We start from the raw sequence: 18312 nt of genomic DNA, 5'->3' as shown, positions 1-18312 counted from the left end.
ATTAAAAAAAATAATAAAAATAATAATAAAAATATAATAATAATAATAATAATAAAAATTAGATTCTCTTCGTTGGCACCGGTTATCGAATAAGAAAATAGAAAAGTAGAAATAACAGACGAACGATTTTTAATTATTCCTTGGAGCATCTTCTTGGTCTCTTGAATCGAATGAACGAATTTTAATTGCTGCTGGTTCCCTCACCCTCGATCGTACTATTTAACAGATTCGACATCGTCAATTTCTCCGTCCTCTTCACCCTTCCTCCTCTTTCTTTTTTTCTCTCTATCTTTCTCTTTTTCGTCGTTTTCTTCTTGTTCTACTTCTTGTTCTTTTTCTTTTTCTTTTACTTCTTCTTCTTCTTCTTCTTCTTCTTTTGAACGAAAGGACATCATCCCTCTCGACCTCAACTCCGACAACTTCTTAGAAAGGAGCACCATGCCACTGATTGGCAAGCTAATCACGCGCTACTCTCCATTACATTAATTAAAACTTAACTCTCGACTCTTCTCGGCTCGGCGTCATCCACCGCAGTTTCTAACATCTTCTCCTTTAGCTTATATTTCTTCCTCTACTTCGACTACTTACTCTCTTTCATCCCCATTACATTATTCCTTTCGCTTTAGATTTATGAATCACTATATTATCTTGTGTTAGATAATGTTTATTTCTCTTTCTTTTCTTTTTTTTTTAATTTTTATTTTTCCTTTTCTCTCTCTCTCTCTCTCTCTCTCTCTTTCTCTTTCTCTTTCTATACTTTCCGGTAAAAGTTTCTTTCACCACGGCTAAATATTCTCGTCTCCCATCTCGTTACCCAAGCGAACATTAAATCGTACGTACCTACCTACCTACTTAGAAAAGCACCGAGAAATGTTACGATCGAACAAGTAAGAGTGGTTAGAAGAACTGTAATTACGAGGAATATGGAGTGCTTTCAAAATGGAGCAGAAAAAACACTTTTGGATAATCTAGTGAAAAAGTAAATCGCAAATGGCGAATTTTATAAATTTACTACGGTCGGATATAGATGTTAGAATACGTTGAAGATATCTCTGGTAGAATTAAATTTTCGTATAATTTGTTAGCATTAAATTGTAGAATTCAGTTTAAATCGTGAAAATAATCATTTGTTTGCCCGAAATAACTAGACATGGTTTTTGAGTAAAGCATATTAAAAAGAATTTTTAATAATTTAAAAATAATAACGAGACTATATAGATGAATTAATAAAAGACGCGTAATCAAAGTATGAGATTGAAATTTGATTCGTTTTCAAATGATGATTCGTTTCTTGTTACAGCCAATGCTCGTAATTATTCGTTCTTATATTTTCCTCTACATTAAAAACTATAATACACTGTTAATTTTGCTAGTCAAATTTTAATATTCATACCTTAACTATTCGAATATTATAAATTAATATATTACCTAATTATGGTATGTGTTTCTGTCATCTTTCATATTTCAAACAAGTCAGTATAGTTATTTCAACGTTTAGATAGTCATTTAACGAATAAACACATTTCACAAAGTAACATTAACACATATACAATATATACATAAACGATCGATAAAAATTGAGTATTAGCGTTTAACGAAATTCGCGAATAATCTGTTTGCGTGATTCTAACTTTATATTATCGTGTTCCACGATAGAACAAAAGAGAAAGAGAGAGAAACTGTTCACGAATATAAAATGAATATAGCGCAGACTCGTTACCGGCTCCTCTCAATCTCTCTGAACGTTCGTTCGCAGAGCGCATATTTATCTAATGAAAAGTTAGCGCGGTCTAATTACTGGGAAGCAGTTACGAGCAAATTCCATTGTGCTGTCGAGCTCTTGAAGATAACGAAGGCCCGAGAGAGCTCGTGCGATTCGTTAATTTCGCTGTCGAGTGATTCGATTGAACGTGATTTTACTTTAATAAAAAAAAAATAAAAAATAAAAAAACCAACTAGAACAATGGAAAACAAAAAAAAAATAAAGAAGGATAAAAATAACAACAAAATAATAAAAGAAAAAATATTGGAAAATACGGATATAAGGAAAACTCTGATCACTAATGACAAATTAATTGTACTTATGATTTAATTTCCTGCGAATCTGGTATTATTCGGATCGATGCTTCAACCGTAAAATATGAAAATTCACTCTAATGGTATCTAGTTCAGAGTTATACGGAGAAATATTCGATAATGGGGAAAGATAATTGCAGTTACTGTTTGTTGCTTCAACGAATTTAAATGACGTCCCTTATCATTTATTTTTAATTTCAATATTTAATATTCGTTTAAGCGAAAATATGTAACACGAGCTATTTAGTTTTTTAGGAAGAACTAATGAAATAATTTTCAGATTCTTTTTTTCTCCTTACAATTAGTTCCTGATAATTATAAAATTTAATCGATAGATGATGGGAATATGTTAAAAGATGATGATCTTCAACTCGTATAGTAAGGCAATTTTATTCAAAGTTACGTTTGAATTTACGGATAAATCGATCTCCCTTAATTATTTACACTTTCGTTGTATTTTCGTTTTAAATTTATTTTCTATACGATGAAAAGAAGCGTATGGCGCAAGATTCGAGGTAGATCATACAACGATTCTGCGAAGACGTGATAGATTTGATTAGAAATTTCTTTCCAATTTCAGCGATTCTGTACAAATCTAAGTAAACTTGGTGGTTACATTTATCCGCATTTTTACATATATTCTCTCTCCCTCCCCCCCACTCTCTCTCTCTCTCTCTCTCTCTCGATGTATGTTTGCAAAAGAAATTCAACGAGAGAATTTCCGTGCGGGAAGTTAATCGATTTCGTGCGAAGCCATAACTACTCGTTGGGTGATACGACGAAAATGTGTCGCGTGATTTTGGATGGGAACGTAAAAAAATGAAGAAGGGTGAGAGAGAGAGAGAGAGAATGAATAAGAGAAAAATAAACGAACGGAAGAACGTTCATTTTACTTTCTTTAGAAATCGAGGATGAACGTGAGGCCGATGATAGAGTTGAAAGAACGATGTAGAGAAAAGTGCATGATAAAATTGGGAGAGCTCCGATCAAACAAAATTAATTGGTTTTTGTACTATGTGCCATGTGCCGCAAAACACAAAGCTGCTGCGCAAGATCCGATTTGTAATACTTTCTCGCAGCGAATAATTCCATTCCAGAGACGGAATTGGAGGAGGGGGAGGGGAGTGGACTTGGATTAGTGTTAGACTTGAATGATTTTATCTTTCGTATATTTTTTTATCATTTTTCTGATATAAAAAGGAAAAAAAAGAAAAATAAAGGAGAAAAAAAAAGTAACGAAACGAGAGTGTATCGTTCGATCGAAAGTTTTATTTTCTTTTTTGTTTCTATCTGGTTTTTCCCTTTTTGTTTTGTTCTTTTTTTTTTTTCATAGAAGACCATCACGGTATAGGAACGTATAGCCGTGGAAACGAAAAATTAAAAAGAATAAAAAGTAATAAAATACGTGAAATAGAGAACACGGGTCCCGTAAGGGATGATCGATTATAAAACATAAGGGGGAAGAAAAAGATCATGCGTAAATGAACAAAAGATGAGAGTTGCGGACAAAAAAAAACATACTCGAAGAATTGCCAGCGCGTTCATACCCCGGGATAACAATGTTACGCATATATGCATACGTAGTATATCAACGATCGTTGAGCTGAAAAAAAGGCATCCAATTGACAAACAAATTTGCGCAGGTAGAAAAGCATGCAATGGTTTTTCATTCACTCCTTCAATAAAAACTGAGTTGTATGTAGCATATGTATACGTACATGTATTCGTCACAAGTCGATGAATAAGCTTTCCTGTTCTCTCTCTCTCTCTTTCTCTTTCTTTCTCTCTCTCTCTCTCTCTCTCTCTCTCTCTTCGTTTACTCGTTGGATCTCTCACCTTGTCCTCTGTTTATTTTCGTCGCCGTTCCTAACTCGATCAAATTCAAACTATCTGTCTTTTATTAACCTTCCCCAACGTTCGTCGTTGCGATTGACGCAATTTTTGGAAATTTTTGTTTCAATTTGCGTACACTCAACGAAATTATTCCACGTCGCTTTTTTTTTTCTTTCATTTCTTTCTTTTCTTTTTTATTTTTCTTTATTTTTCGTCGAAATAAATAGTTATACGTCGAACCGTCTAACTGGAATTTTCAACAATACCAAATAAAAAAAGTAGATAAACGATGTTTTCGTTCTTCATACTTGATGAGAAAGTATAACAATGAAGACGTGAAAGAATTATGAGAAATTAGCGTATCTCTGGTCTTTTAGAAAAATACTCAAATATAATCCATAAACGTGTACTCGTTTTATCAAGAGAGAGAGAGAGAGAGAGAAAGAGAGAGACAAATACTGACGTATTAGAAAACGAAGAGAACTCTTTCGTCCTTGGATCTCAAAGCGTCACGGCTCCAATCCTTTCGTTCTCTCTCTCTCTCTCTCTCTTTTCCTTCCTCATCTTCCCTTTCTATTTGGCTCGGACGAGTGGAATTTCACGAGAAACGTTTTATTCCTGCCTCCCCCTCTCTTTCTTTCGTTCTGTCTCTCTCGTTAGTACGTCGCCTCAAGCGCTTTGTCGGAAGGCAGTTAATTAATAAAAGCTTGAAGGAACGGGAGTTTCGGCTTGAAAAGGGGAGATACGAGAGAGGAAAAAAGAGATGGAATGAAGAGAGACAGAAAGATAGACAGATGGATAGATAGACAGAAAGAAAGAGAAAGAAGAGAAACTAATATGGACGTTGGATTGAAGAAGGATAAAAGGTAGAGCGGTATGTTCGACGGGTACGAAAATGTGCACGTATTATTTATATAAACAAAAATAACGTATCCACAGCACACACACACACTTGCAAACACTTTCTTATTGATAAATTAACTACTTGTAATGAAAATGAACGGGGGAAAGACTCACGTGTCGTATAAGAGGAACTTGTCGTTGTCTTTGACCTCAATGCAATGACCCTTGTTGGATATGATAGATCCGTTGACGGTTACGAGGTTCGGATCACCCGATTGAAACCACCGTCCGTTCCACTCCTCTGGAAATTTACAGCCTGTAAAAAAGAAAGAAGAGAAAATGGTAGGGGTGAAATAGGCTCGTAGGCTCAACGACGAAGATGAGGGTTGTTGTTAAGAGTAGTAGCTCGCGGGAAGGATCGAGTTTCTGTTTCTGACGGGAAACAGTACAGTAGACGCCACTAGCATCATCATTTCTGTTACCGTTCTCTTACCGTTCTGCACAGCACTGCACCGCACCGCACCGCACTACACCGCACCGTGCCGTACCGTACCGTGTACCGTGCCGCTTCGCTTGGAAGGTTCGTTTGTCCGTCGAGAATTTTAAATTTTAATGCTACGACCTGGCCACACCGAGCACAACCACGATCGATCCTATATCGAGATCAAGTCGAAGAAACTTGGAATTTCTTATTCACGAATTCTATGCTTTCTCTTTCGGATATTTTCTGGCTGGCTCTGTTACGTGTTATCGACCAAATAAAAAAAGATAACGTGTCCCGTGTATATGTTTTTTCTTGTTTCTTATCATTATGAAACTAAAGAATTTTTCCGAAGTTTCTCAACATTAGTAATGAAGTAATTAAAAGGTATATATTGTTATTATTTAGATTTATATATACAATGTTATATCTGTCTCTTGTTAGTGAATTTGCTCATAGGTTGATGGGTAACAAAAGAGAGACCGTAAACGAGATATTCAGAAAATCGCTGTAGGTATTTTCTAAATGTCAAACATTGAACTAAGCTTCTATTCGCTCGCTAAGTCCGAGGAAACGGTACAGATTCGTATTCTCTCATGGAATTTGTATAACAATTGGTGGAATATCAAGCTGTCATGAAATTCAACCGTTATGTTAGACCAGAAGACATTTTCGTCTAGGGAAGCTAGGGAAATTTCTTAAAAGCGATATCGTAAAGCTCCTCACAGTCTTCTTCATTTCCGATAAAATTCAATGGTAAAGGCATTCGTTTACATTTAAACAATCAGTATGCGTTTGGTAAACGATAAAGATGCCTCTGGCTGTACTTGTCTGTTAACATTCGTTCTATCATCTTCCTTTTCGTTGCGTGTTGCGCAAGCATGGAAAATGTTTCTCTATCTCTCTACCTTTAACTTTACCACCATTCCTTCTGATCTTTACCGTTTTCCTTCTCTATATACATTTCTCTATCTTTCTCTACCAGAAATCCGAGATTCCATGAACATTTCGAATGCTCTCGCCAGAAAGCTCGCCATTTGGCGCGGAGAATAGTAGGTATGCTGAGCTAGCCTGGTATAAACGTGCTTGCAAAAATGGAGAATCTTTTTAGAGAAAGTAAGAAGGAGAGAAAGAAAAAGAAAACAAGAAGATAGATAGATAGATAGATAGAAAGAGAGAGAGAGAGAGAGAGAAAGATTAGATTATCAAGAAGAAAGGTACACTGAATCTTGTGTTGTTTCTTCGACCATTCAACTTGCCATTCAACTTGTCATTCAACTTTTTCTCTCTCTCTCTCTCTCTCTGTCTCTCTCTCTCCATCTTTCATTTTCTCTTTTTTCTTTTTTCAATTTTTCTTTTTTATCTTTCTCCTTATTGCTACATCCCAGTGGCTGCTGGGAGGATTACAAGAAAAAGACGTCACGATTAAGCATCGTTTACTCGGTAGCATTTTACACTGAACAAGATCGAGGGTCTTGAAATCTCTTGTGTCAAGTAAGAAGCATCGTTTGCTGGTAACATTTTACATTGAACAAGATAGAGCATTTCGAAATCTTCTGTGTCAAGCAAGAAGACAAAGAGAAAGAGAAAGAAACAGAGTAAGAGAGAGGAAGAGAGAGATAGAGAAAGAGAGTAAGACAAAGACAGAGAAATTCAAACTGAAAGTTTCCTATCCGTGATACAAAGGTATGTAGGTAGGGTTCGACGCTATTCCTATTTCTACAAATATATATATATATATTAAAAGAGACAAGAATATCCTCGTTCTACTTTACGATCGAGAAATGTTGGATTTTCACCGGATATAAGTCGTAACGATAAATTAATTTGTAACTGACACAGGAAAAGAGAGAGGAAAATAAGAGAGAGGAAAAGAAGAGAGAGAGAGAGAGAGAGAGGGAAGTAAGGAAAAAGGAGGAAGTGAAGTTCGAGAGAGCAATCGATATGAGACGTGAGAGGAGATAAAGAGAGAAAGAGAGATAAAGAGAGAAGACCTTTGACACGGAAGCTACATTCAGCTCGATGCACAGAGGACCGAGTAAATTTACCGAATTCACTTTGAAACTACGGTATTCAAGAACTAAACTATTCGGCTTAGGGAGAGTTAGACTATTAAAGTGCTCCGGGTAGAAAGAAAAGGAGGAAGAGGGTTGTAGGACTGAGCGAAGAAGAAACGTAAGAGAGTGAGAGAGAGATAGAGAGAGAGAGATTCTAGGTGCCCGCGACGTAATTACGGGAAATTGGAGTCAAGTCGGAAAGCGAAGTTATCGCGCGACGAGTTATTCTTTTCTTAAAACATTTCGCGATTAACAGAAGTGACGAAGAAAGGAAGGAAGGAAGGAAGGAAGGAAGGAAGAAGACAAGGTATTACAGAATACGAATGCGAAAGGTGAAAAAAGGTGGACGTTGAAAAGGTTAACTTGTTTCAACATTGTATCAACTTGGACGATGTTTTTAGATAAACGAATGATAGAAGACAAAAGGAGAATGAATGAGAGAGGGAAAAACTGTAAAACGTTGAAGACATCGATGAAAGAGAAAAATACAAGATAGAAAAGAAATTATAACCAACCGTGAGTATAATAAGAGAAGATTTGAGTTAGATCAGAGGTTAAAGTTGTCGTAAAAGAAGCAGAAAAGAAGGAGGACAAAAAAAAATAAAAGGAAATTATAAAACGTTGGAGATGTGTGTCGATGAAGGAGAAATATGAGATTTAAAAATAAATTATTCGACCGCGAGTATAATAAAAGGAAATTACAGTTACGTTGAGTTATCATCAGAGAAAAATATTATTATTATCTACTAGCTTTTTCACAAATAACCTCTGATATAATTACTAATTAATTATCGTTCTCCCGGTCTTTTTGGTAAAAGAAAGAAAGAAGGAGAGAAAAAGAGGGTCATCGAAATATGGTGATATGATGGATATTATGATAGAAAGTAGGGATAATTCTTTAAGCCTAGGGGCAAAGTAATACCGAAACTTCTCTTGCGTTTCTTCTTTTTCTTCTTCTTCTTACTGTATATATACCCTTCTTCCCTCGAAGGGATCGACTTATCTCGATGCATCGTTGTTCTCGAAGGGTTGGTCCTCTCTCTCTCTCTCTCTCTCTCTCTCTCTCAGTGAGTATATAATAAATTTGTTAAACGTTCCAACGTTTCGCGATAAAGTCGTTCTTTTCTTTCCTCTTATCTCTTTTCGTGTGATTTTTAAAAAAGAATTCACCGGAGTTTCTGGCGAAAAGAAAAAATATAGAAAAAAAAGAAGAAAAAGTAACGTACGAAATATTCTCGCACCCGACTTAATGTTTTTCTCTCGTGTGTTGTGTTGTGCAGAGGCAGAGTATACTGTCCATAAAGATAGGGAATGATTCATAAAAATAAAAGCGGATTAAATCGAGTAACCGTGACGCCGAATGCGAGCATTGTGTACTTTTCTCTAAATGCAAAAGCATTATTTCGGAAAAGATAAAAATATTTATCTAAAAGAACGCAAGAGGAATTTCAAGTTTTTCGAAATGCTTTTTCCGAGATAGGTAAGTCAACTTCGGTGTACGATGTGAATGGTAAAACGAGGATTAAGATTAAAAACAAACAAACAAACGGAATGGAAAGAAAAAGTTGGCCACTGTTTTGACCGATCATAAAGAACAAAAATCGATAAGGACGATTTTGAATCTCGTCTAGAAGCAAGCATCGGTGATAAATTCATCGTGAAGGGGGTAAATTGATAACCAGAAACGGTGAACGTTATCGGAAAACTACTAAAGCCACACATGTCGTTTATTATCAATTGGAAGATATATTTTCGAAAGGAAAGAATGAAGTCTCGATAAAGGTCTTGAAAATCTTCCTCATTTCTTTTCATTTTTTCCACGATTGACCCTTAAGACACTTCACTGTATCTTATTCACTCTTTCTCACTCTTCTTTTTTCTTCTTCTTTATATCTCCCTTCGTAAAGATTAATTTAATTTTTGTACGTGTATACACGAGTCCTCGAACGTCTCTTTCGAAAACGATCGGGTTTCAGGCGAAATAACTTGATTAAAATAATCTATCACACCATAGTGACAGGGGTGATTGGCTATCTGAGTTAAATATGATGAAGCGCCTAACTCTGTCTCTCTCTTTCTCGTTCGTCGAAGCTTGCGTACCTGTCTGATCCTCTCACTCACTCTCTCTCTCTCTCTCTTTCTCTCTTAATTATTTTCTCTCGTTCTCTCTCACGGTAGCTCTGTATCGACAGAGGCAAATTGATAGGTAATATGTGGGCACTACCCATCTACTTCCCTCTCGTGACATTTACCGACGGAAATGACTCGTTTTCCCAATATTCGAGCCTGAAAAAGCCGTTAAGAGGGCTTTTACTGTACCAAATGGATACCATACGGGATAATCCTGTTACATGCGTTGCCTTGACGGCACTTCGATCGTATTCCATGCTACTATCTTCTTCTTTTTTATTTTGCCAAATTTCGTCCTTGTTCAAGACGGTAGGTGAACATGATTCCATAACGATTTCGATTAGACTCATACGAGGGAATTTCGATTTCGGTTTTCCACGATCTTTGCGATAGGAAACACAAATCGAACCGACGTATTTGAGAAAATACGTCATTCTTCTCTCGTTTTATCGATACTTTCGTTCTCCCTTTTTCCTTCTCTCTCTCTCTCTCTCTCTCTCTCTCCGTCTCTCTTTCATTCTCTCTATTTTCCTTCCTTTGTATTCCTTTAACGGTAGGAGAAAAATTGATGGGTAATAGGCAGCTAGCCGAACCGTCTAGTTCGTTGGCGTGACGTTTACAAGGGAAAATACAGGATCGATTTTCCGATAAAAATGAGAAGAATGGAGGTAAGCCTTAAAAAAATCCATGTCGGACGGTCGACTTTCGTGAGACAGGATATTTCCCGAGGAAAACATTCCAGTGGGTAGATCGGCAACCATGTCGAAGAATGATCGACGAGAAGAGGATGCACATCTCTTATTGGATTGCACGCGAGTTTTAATAGTTTCTTGACAATCTACCTCGGAGCAAAAGAGATATACAAATATACACGTACATGTTTATGTATATATGTATATAGAAAGAGAGAGAAATAGATTAGATAGATAGATAAAGATAGAGAGATAGGTCCATCATGTCGAGGCGATTACCTGAAGTAAACGTCTTCTAATCGATTGATACCCGATGACAGAGATCCGATCAGCAGATTTTTCGCACCAAAAAGTAATATATCCTCGATTCTTGCATTCAATGTGTATAACACATATATAAATGTATCTTCATATATATACATACTACATACATTCATCCAAATATATACGTATACATAAAGTGGATTTGCCGCGCGTATCGAATTTTCGGAACGATGGGCCAATAACCGTGTAGTCCAGAGAACCGCTAGGAGACCGACGATTTCCCGTGAAAACAAACAGAGACGCGGTGATGTATTCGAGATGAATAAAAAAGATAAAGAGAGATTCATGGATAAAGAGAAAGAAAGATATATATGTATAAAGGGAGTGGAGGAAAAGATAAAAGTAAAACAAAAAAAAGAAGTGAAAAGGATAGAAAGAGAAAGAAAAAGAAAAAGAAAGGTATACAGATCCGTTTATATTTTGTATCCATCGCTTGTCTTCTTCCACCCAGTCTCTTTTATAGTTCCGACCGATTCCTTTGGCGGCGAACGAATCCAGAGAGCCATCGTATGTATGTATGAATGCAATATCCTTTTTCACGAAGTCCGGAGCAGACGCCCCGAAGCACAAAAGCGGACTGCCGAGAATGAGGGCGCAAAGAGGATAACGGGAGAGGGCGAAAAACATTTCAGCTTCGTTTGAAATCCACTAGGGGCACAAAGTAGATATTTAATTAAATAGAAGACACACTGATTCTGCTACTGTTCTTCTACCTTTCGTTCCCCTTCCAACCCCCATGTTACCATCCCCCATACCCTGAATTCTCTACCCCTTGGCAGACTCTCTATTTCTCGTGCACGTAGATTCCATCGGTAACGAACGTTTACTGCACAACGCATTCAATGCATCCGGATCAGTGGCTATCCTGAAATGCCCTTCTCTTCTGATTGGATCCGGCGATTCTTCTTTCCCTTTAATAAGTACAACTTATGTTCATTTCTTGGATTTTCAAAGAAACGAGAAGTAGCATCAAGAACTGTGTTCATATATATATAAGAAACGTAGATGCAAATATCCAAAAGAGACGAATCTCAATTTGAAAAGCTAACGTAAGCGACTCTTTTTGCCTGTTGAGTGGCTACCACGTCATCGTTTTCACGACCACCATTCTACAAGTTCGACTAGGTTCGCCCCGTAGAAAATTAAACTGGAAAATGCTGGTAACTGGGAATAATATATACGATCTCCAACCGGAGCACACCCACCTACTTGTTGAAGAAAAGTTTAAATGGGGAAAGGTTCTTTCGTATTTACGATCAAGAGAGAGAGAGAGAGAGACATAGAGAGTACTACTTCTCTTTTCTTTTTTTTCTCTTCCTGGAACGATTTTCGCTGTCGGAACGAGCTCGTCCCTTTTTCTACGATTCATTATTATTTTCTACTTCCTCCTATCTTTGATTATGTAATAAATTGTAATAAAAAATAAAAATGATTTCAAAAAGAAAAACAGAATTCATATCGACATTTTTCTTTCATTTCAGTTTATTTCACGATAAACATAATAATTGTGCAATAGATGTTTATAATCTTTGATATTTCATTCTAAATAGTATTGTGTAATACCTCTGTTCTATAATATTGTACAATATATTTGATTGGGTATAATGTTTTTTCGTATTTTTTCCGTACATGTCTTTAGGATCGCATAACTCTAATAACATGAATTGGATCTGGCAATACTTGCGTGCGTTTAAAACATGACGCATCAAAGATCAATTTAAAAAAAATTACAATAGATGCGTTTATTTACTCAGAAGTTAGCGCGTCTTGTAAATGAGTAGGAAAAAAAAGAAGAAGTGACACTTTTGGAAATTTCTTTTTACAAGAAAAAAGAGAATAACGCTAGTCCGGCTTGTAAAAAAGTATGATTCTTAATCTAATTTATTAGTATAATTCATCCATGAAATTCATAGGCATGTTCAAAATATAAAATGGTTAATTACATACTCACGTTTCATGTCTCTCACTTATGATAAATCTTAAATCATTTATGAGAATACTCATAGTAGTAGCCCATCACATATCGAAGGATTCTTTCGAAGAAGCAATATCTGTCATATTGTACAGTTAGAAATTTTTTCTGCTTCACTGTACCTCGGTTATTTTCTCCTTCTCGTAAACCCCTCTTCCACCTCCGTCATCCTCCTCCTTCTCCTCTCTCTCTCTCTCTCCCATTCTCCCCCTACTCGAAGATACGGTAGAATTGTAAAGAAGGAGGGAAAGGACATTTTCAATATCTGCTGTATTTCCGGCATTTCCACCCCTCTAGATATCTACCCGAGGTAACATTGTACGCACCCCGTCACTACATTTTAATATTTCAGCATTCAATGATACGCCGCCGTCTACGCAAAATGTTGCCGTCCAGCTGTGCTCAAGCTTGTCGCCGATCTTTTTTCCCTTTTCCCAAACTTATTCCCTTTCCAGTTACTACTACCAACAGTTAGTACTACAACTACTATTATTACTTCATCTTTGACTTCTGTTGTAGTGTGTAGTCGAACAAGCCAGTAATGTAGTATATGGTGGTAGTTTATTATCCTCATAGAACAAAGCTCGACGAGTCTCATCGGCTACGGAATATTTCAGTTCGGCCAAGGACCTCAACACTAACCTCAATAAATCTCGTTTGGAAAATACGGGAGAACGAATGAACGAACGGTTACCAAATCGTTATCGTCCTCATGTCATCGTCCTCCGGATACGTGCTCGACTATTATATCAACTTGCTCTCTGTTATATTGAACGATAAAATATTTCGCGTTCATATTACAATTACGAGACTAGGTTAAATACGGAAATTGCAGTCACCCGCGGCCGCTGAGCAATTCGTAGGTATTAGCTCTGAAATGACGTTGCTACGTCGATGACTCGTGAAAGCAATAGAGAAAGAGAGACATATAATATATGTAGGTAGGCATACACTATAGATATTGAAAGTGAGCGAGACAGAGCATTATTGTAACTACGCATAAATCTAAATTACGTTGTATTAACAGAGAACATAGTTCATTCCCCTGTTGGTCGGAAACTTCAACGGCCTATCGCTGACGTTACTATTCCAGTTTCGCATTTCTCTTTTAACAGAAAATCTCATAAACGTCATCAATCAAATTTTCAAATTTAATCGATGCGATATCGAAAACGCTGAAAGGAACGTTTCTCAATCGGTTATTATTATTCATAATTCGTAATTATTGAATTAAAATCTTTTGTTGTCGTAGAATGCGTTAGCAAGTTCTAAACTAATAGAAACAATGACAATTGTTGCGTCCGTAAACTTATTAGTCTGCGGCTTATAATACGTTGTATTCCCTTTCTACGATTTATAACTTTATATATAGTATTATGAGAGAAGATACGCCCTTAGCAACGGTGGGCGTAGTCCGTCTTTCCGCATGGTATCCAAATACTTTCCTGAATTGTGCATCGAAACGCGAATTATGGGAGAATCCCAAGAGAATATCACGACAAAACTTTCTCCGAATTCCTTTCCGGATTGTAGTTTGCTAGATATTCGTGGTCGAAGAATGAATAGATGGATATCTTTCCTATTGATGTATTTTATTATTACTATTATTACTATTATTCCTATTATTATTAGTATTAGTGTTATTATTATTATGTTTAAGGACTATTAAGTACATTTTTCTGACTACAGAATATAAAGAAATTTATAAATTAAAATTTGTCGAAATATATTATTACGAATAATGATTATTGTAACTAGAGTGGTAAATAAAGATCTGTGGAAATCAATTTCAAAAATTTCAATCAGATTCTTATTTTTTAATTCCTACAATGCAAAAATATGTTATTCTTGAAATTAGTTGTATCATATAGTATGTACGGTCTTAAATTCATCTAATGAAAAAATATAATATATATCCTTATTATAAATCCTGACTTGATTCGACAATTAAAAATTTTAAAACAAAAGAAAGAAAGAAAGAAAGAAAGAAAGTAAGAAAGTAAGAAAGAAATAAATAAAAAAAAGTATCTTGATCATATAATATCAGAATTACGATCAAAGAAAACAATCAGAAAATTCTATTGGGAAATCCAACGGCGAGTTTCATTAAGTCGAACGTATTAGCGCTTCGCACGTCGCAGACAGGCTTCAGGCATTGTTATAAATAACAATAAGATTCTGGCCGGTGGACGGTAAACATCGTAAAACCTTTTGCAAACACCGGCGTACGATCGAAAAGAAAGAGGGAGAAAAGGATTGAGGACTGAGGATTGAGGGGCGAGGGAGGGGGAGGCAGGCAGAAAAAGAAGAGGAAAGGATCGAATCGTCTAGAAATACAAATACATATATGTATATACTTTTATACGAAGAAACGTTGGTGAAACTAGAGTAGAAGGGCGAGGGGGGGGGAGGGATATCGTTTCGTGGATGGAATATAGCTGATGTTAGCACGAAGAAAATCGGTGTTCTCGCTTGCGCGTGCGAACGCACGACGAATCGAAAAGCGTGCCTCGTCTTATTTCGTCAGGATATATAACGATTTAGGAAAGGTGAGAGTAGGTATACTAGTAGCTAGCGTTAGGCGAGTCTGCGCCAGATCAACACTTATACGAAACCACTACCACCATTACCACCACCACCACTACTACTAACCAGCATCATCAAATCGGCAACAACCCCTCTTGGAAAATACCCTCGGAAAACCATTGAATACGTTCCTCTGGCATTTACGATCGTATTACATCACCATTTCCTCTTGCGTTATGCTACCTATCGCCGCGTGAAATAAACAAAAAACAAAAAAAGAGAGATTTGTTTCGACATTAATCCACGAGATTTCAACGCAAAACGTTTTATTATATTTCATTGAAAATGAATAGTGCGAGAAGTTGTTTTTTCTCTTGATATTGAAATTTTTAATTTCTCATTTTTTCCATTCTATTCAATTTATTTCATTATTCTTTAATTTTTTATTATTTATATTTTTAGCTTTTTTTATTATTATTATCACGTATTATTATGTTACGTCAAGATAAGATTATTATCATACCTATCATTATTATTATTATTATTATCATCATCATCATTACCATATTATCGTTATTGTCACAGTTATTATAATCATATGATTATTATCATTGCTTTTATTGTTATTATACTAACCACTATATACATCATTATAAGACGGTTAAACCTAGACATTATCATCACAGAACTCCCAATTATCTCCATCTACGCTTTCTCGCTTCCCACAGGATACTTTTCAAATCCCTTCCATAAAATAAACCTTACTATTTCCTTAATTTTCCCTTTTTTCTAGAAACCCACGACTTTAAACATAATTGCTATTTATAAACTCAATCAAATAAAGTATACTTTGCAACATACGAAATTCCCGAATTGTTAATTTTAATCAGAGACTAACTCATATCTTGTTCTAATTACTTATAAAACCAACGAGTAGATATTACATTATAATAATAATAATAATATTATTATTATTATTATTATTATTATTATTATTATTATTATTATTATTTTACAAATATAACGTACTCGTTATATCAAGAGATAAAACGAATCGAAATTTCATCCTAGGTAAATACAGTGACCATCCTAAGAAACTGATAGAGAGTCCGTTGTTGTGCCGAGGATGATGATACCGCTTCGTGGGTAGAATATATGTCAGAGGATATCGTGTTGAGTAAGAAAGAGAGAGATAGAGAAAGAAAAAGAAAGAGAGAGAGAGAAAAAGAGAGAGGGACAGAGAAAGAAGAAAGCTTGTTTGGTAGGATGGACGAATTGAGAAGCGTGCCTCGTCGCTTTTCCGAGGGATATTCCGATTTAAGTGCGCAATGAATTTCTTTTCGTTCAAGTAAGGAAGATAATAGAAAGAAAGAATGAAAGAGAAGAAATCACGAAGCGACAATCCTGCGCCTATCTCAACGATTTATCGTTTTCAAGAGACCATATAAAGTCTACCGCAAACATTTACGTATGTATCGTCCACCTGTCAGGATTGTGAAAGAAAAATGCATCTTCGAAGAAAAGTAGAAGACGAGAAAGAGAGAGAGAGAGAGAGAGACGGACAGATAGATAGAGAGAAATATTATTATCCATCTCGTATAATAAATTGGTAAATTCTTAAAACATGTTACAAATGAATAGAAATGAATTTTGATGGAATGACAAAGAGAAAAAGATACGTCTCGAAAATACAGCAGGAATTTCGTCTCCTGGAGTAACGTTGAATGTAACAAAAGGATGATGGGAGATAGGATATTGCAAAGAGAAAGAGAAGAGAGTAGGATAGAAATTCATATAGTAGTAGTTCGGTATAAATGCGTAGCATTTTCGAATGTACAATATTATATAGAATCTTCCGTTATGCGCGACACGCGATGCTTCTCTTGCAAGAACTTGTAGCGAGTGCATACGAGACAGGCGCAAAGTGAATATTATAAATGTCACTCGCGTACCAACCGACAGTGAACTTGGCGTAACTGAATTAACGAAGATGTAGTCCCAAAGACGTTACTTTAGCAAAAGAGAGAGAGAGAGAAAGAAAAAAGTTAAAAAAGAAGAAACACCGTTTCGAGTAAACGGAAAAGTAAAATTATGGTGAGAGAGAATAGCAAATAAAAAAAAAAAGAAAGAAAGAAAGAAAGAGAAAATAAGGGAATTTGAGAAGTGAAGAGAATAAAGAATGCGTTGGAAAATAAAGAAAGAAGAGAAGAAAAGACATTTATCATGTCCTAGATACATATTTCCCTGAGGAGGGCGTACGCGTTAATTATGTATGGCGCGACACGCTCCTCCTCCTCGTCGTCGTCATCGTCGTCGTCGTCGTCGTCTATCGTGGAATATACTGTACGAGCATAATTAATAAGCAGGGGCAGCTTAAAGGTTTGGATTATGATGTCGACAAAAATGTTCTCGTTGAGAGAAAGAGAGCCATCACGAACTTGCCATGAACTGAAATCGGCAATGTTCGTGACGATTATTATCTTATAAGTGAGCGCGCGATGTAGAAGAAGGATGGGAGGACGTCTCGTAAAATATCGAAGGAAGTTTTCCTTTTTTCTTTTTTTTTCTAAGGAAGATAAGGGCAGAGGAAAAGGGGGAAAATTACGAGATGGACAAGCTATATCTCGAGAAAAATATTTTTGAGAATGATCAACGATATCGTGACTTTCCATTGAAGTCAATATGAAATATTCAGGTAACGTAAAAATATCTTCCACTATCGTTCAACGAAACACGACTCGTTTTAGCTGTAAATTAACTCGTATGGAAGCGTTTTAACTCTCTTTCTCTCTCTCTCTCTCTCTTTCTACTCTTCTTTAATAATTTAAACGAACGAACTGCTTTTCGTGCGACCGGGCCATAGAAAATTAATTAATTCCTATTCGTTTTCAGTCTCGCTCACTCACTCTCTCATTTTCATTCACATTGTAGTTATGACGTGCTAATAAAATAGAAAAGGAGCTGCTTCGTCTAAAAAAGGAACCGTATTCTGACATAAGAGATGACGAATGTGATCCGTCTACGCTTTTCTTACTCTCTGTCTTTCTCTTTTTCTCTCTTTTGTCCTTTCTTTTTCTCTTTCTTCGACTACGAAGTTATCTTTAATTTAAAGAAAGCATATTCTATCTCTTTATCTCTCCCAATTTCTCTCTAGTCGTATTATTCTACGAATTTAATATTACGAGAGAAAAGACGAGAAGAAATGATAGCTAGATATATTCCATAGAAACATGATCTACCTTAATAGATTTTAGCCGCGAGAAGAGACGATTCGTATCAAATTTTACAAATATAGAGTTTAAATGTTCCGATAAAGCGAAGTTCCCTTTTACGATGTCGTAAAGTTTTGTCGACATACGAATTAAGAGAAATTACCAA

At 36.0% G+C, this 18312-nt stretch overlaps 1 protein-coding gene across 1 annotated transcript in view; it reads right to left on the bottom strand.

Moving 5' to 3' along the window:
* The window catches only part of LOC122519562, a 234192-nt gene that overhangs the window by 60074 nt on the left and 155806 nt on the right, over nucleotides 1-18312 (bottom strand). Inside the window, exon 4 of the mRNA XM_043639091.1 lies at nucleotides 4927-5068. Within this exon, the coding sequence (XP_043495026.1) occupies nucleotides 4927-5068 (142 nt within the window). The remainder of the gene's footprint in view (nucleotides 1-4926; nucleotides 5069-18312) is intronic.

The sequence above is a fragment of the Polistes fuscatus genome, unplaced genomic scaffold (genome assembly GCF_010416935.1).
Source record: "Polistes fuscatus isolate 324 unplaced genomic scaffold, CU_Pfus_HIC Scaffold3, whole genome shotgun sequence".
Classification (NCBI taxonomy): domain Eukaryota; kingdom Metazoa; phylum Arthropoda; class Insecta; order Hymenoptera; family Vespidae; genus Polistes; species Polistes fuscatus.
The sequence above is the reverse complement of the archived record's forward strand: the minus strand, read 5'-3'. Positions and strand labels throughout refer to the sequence as shown.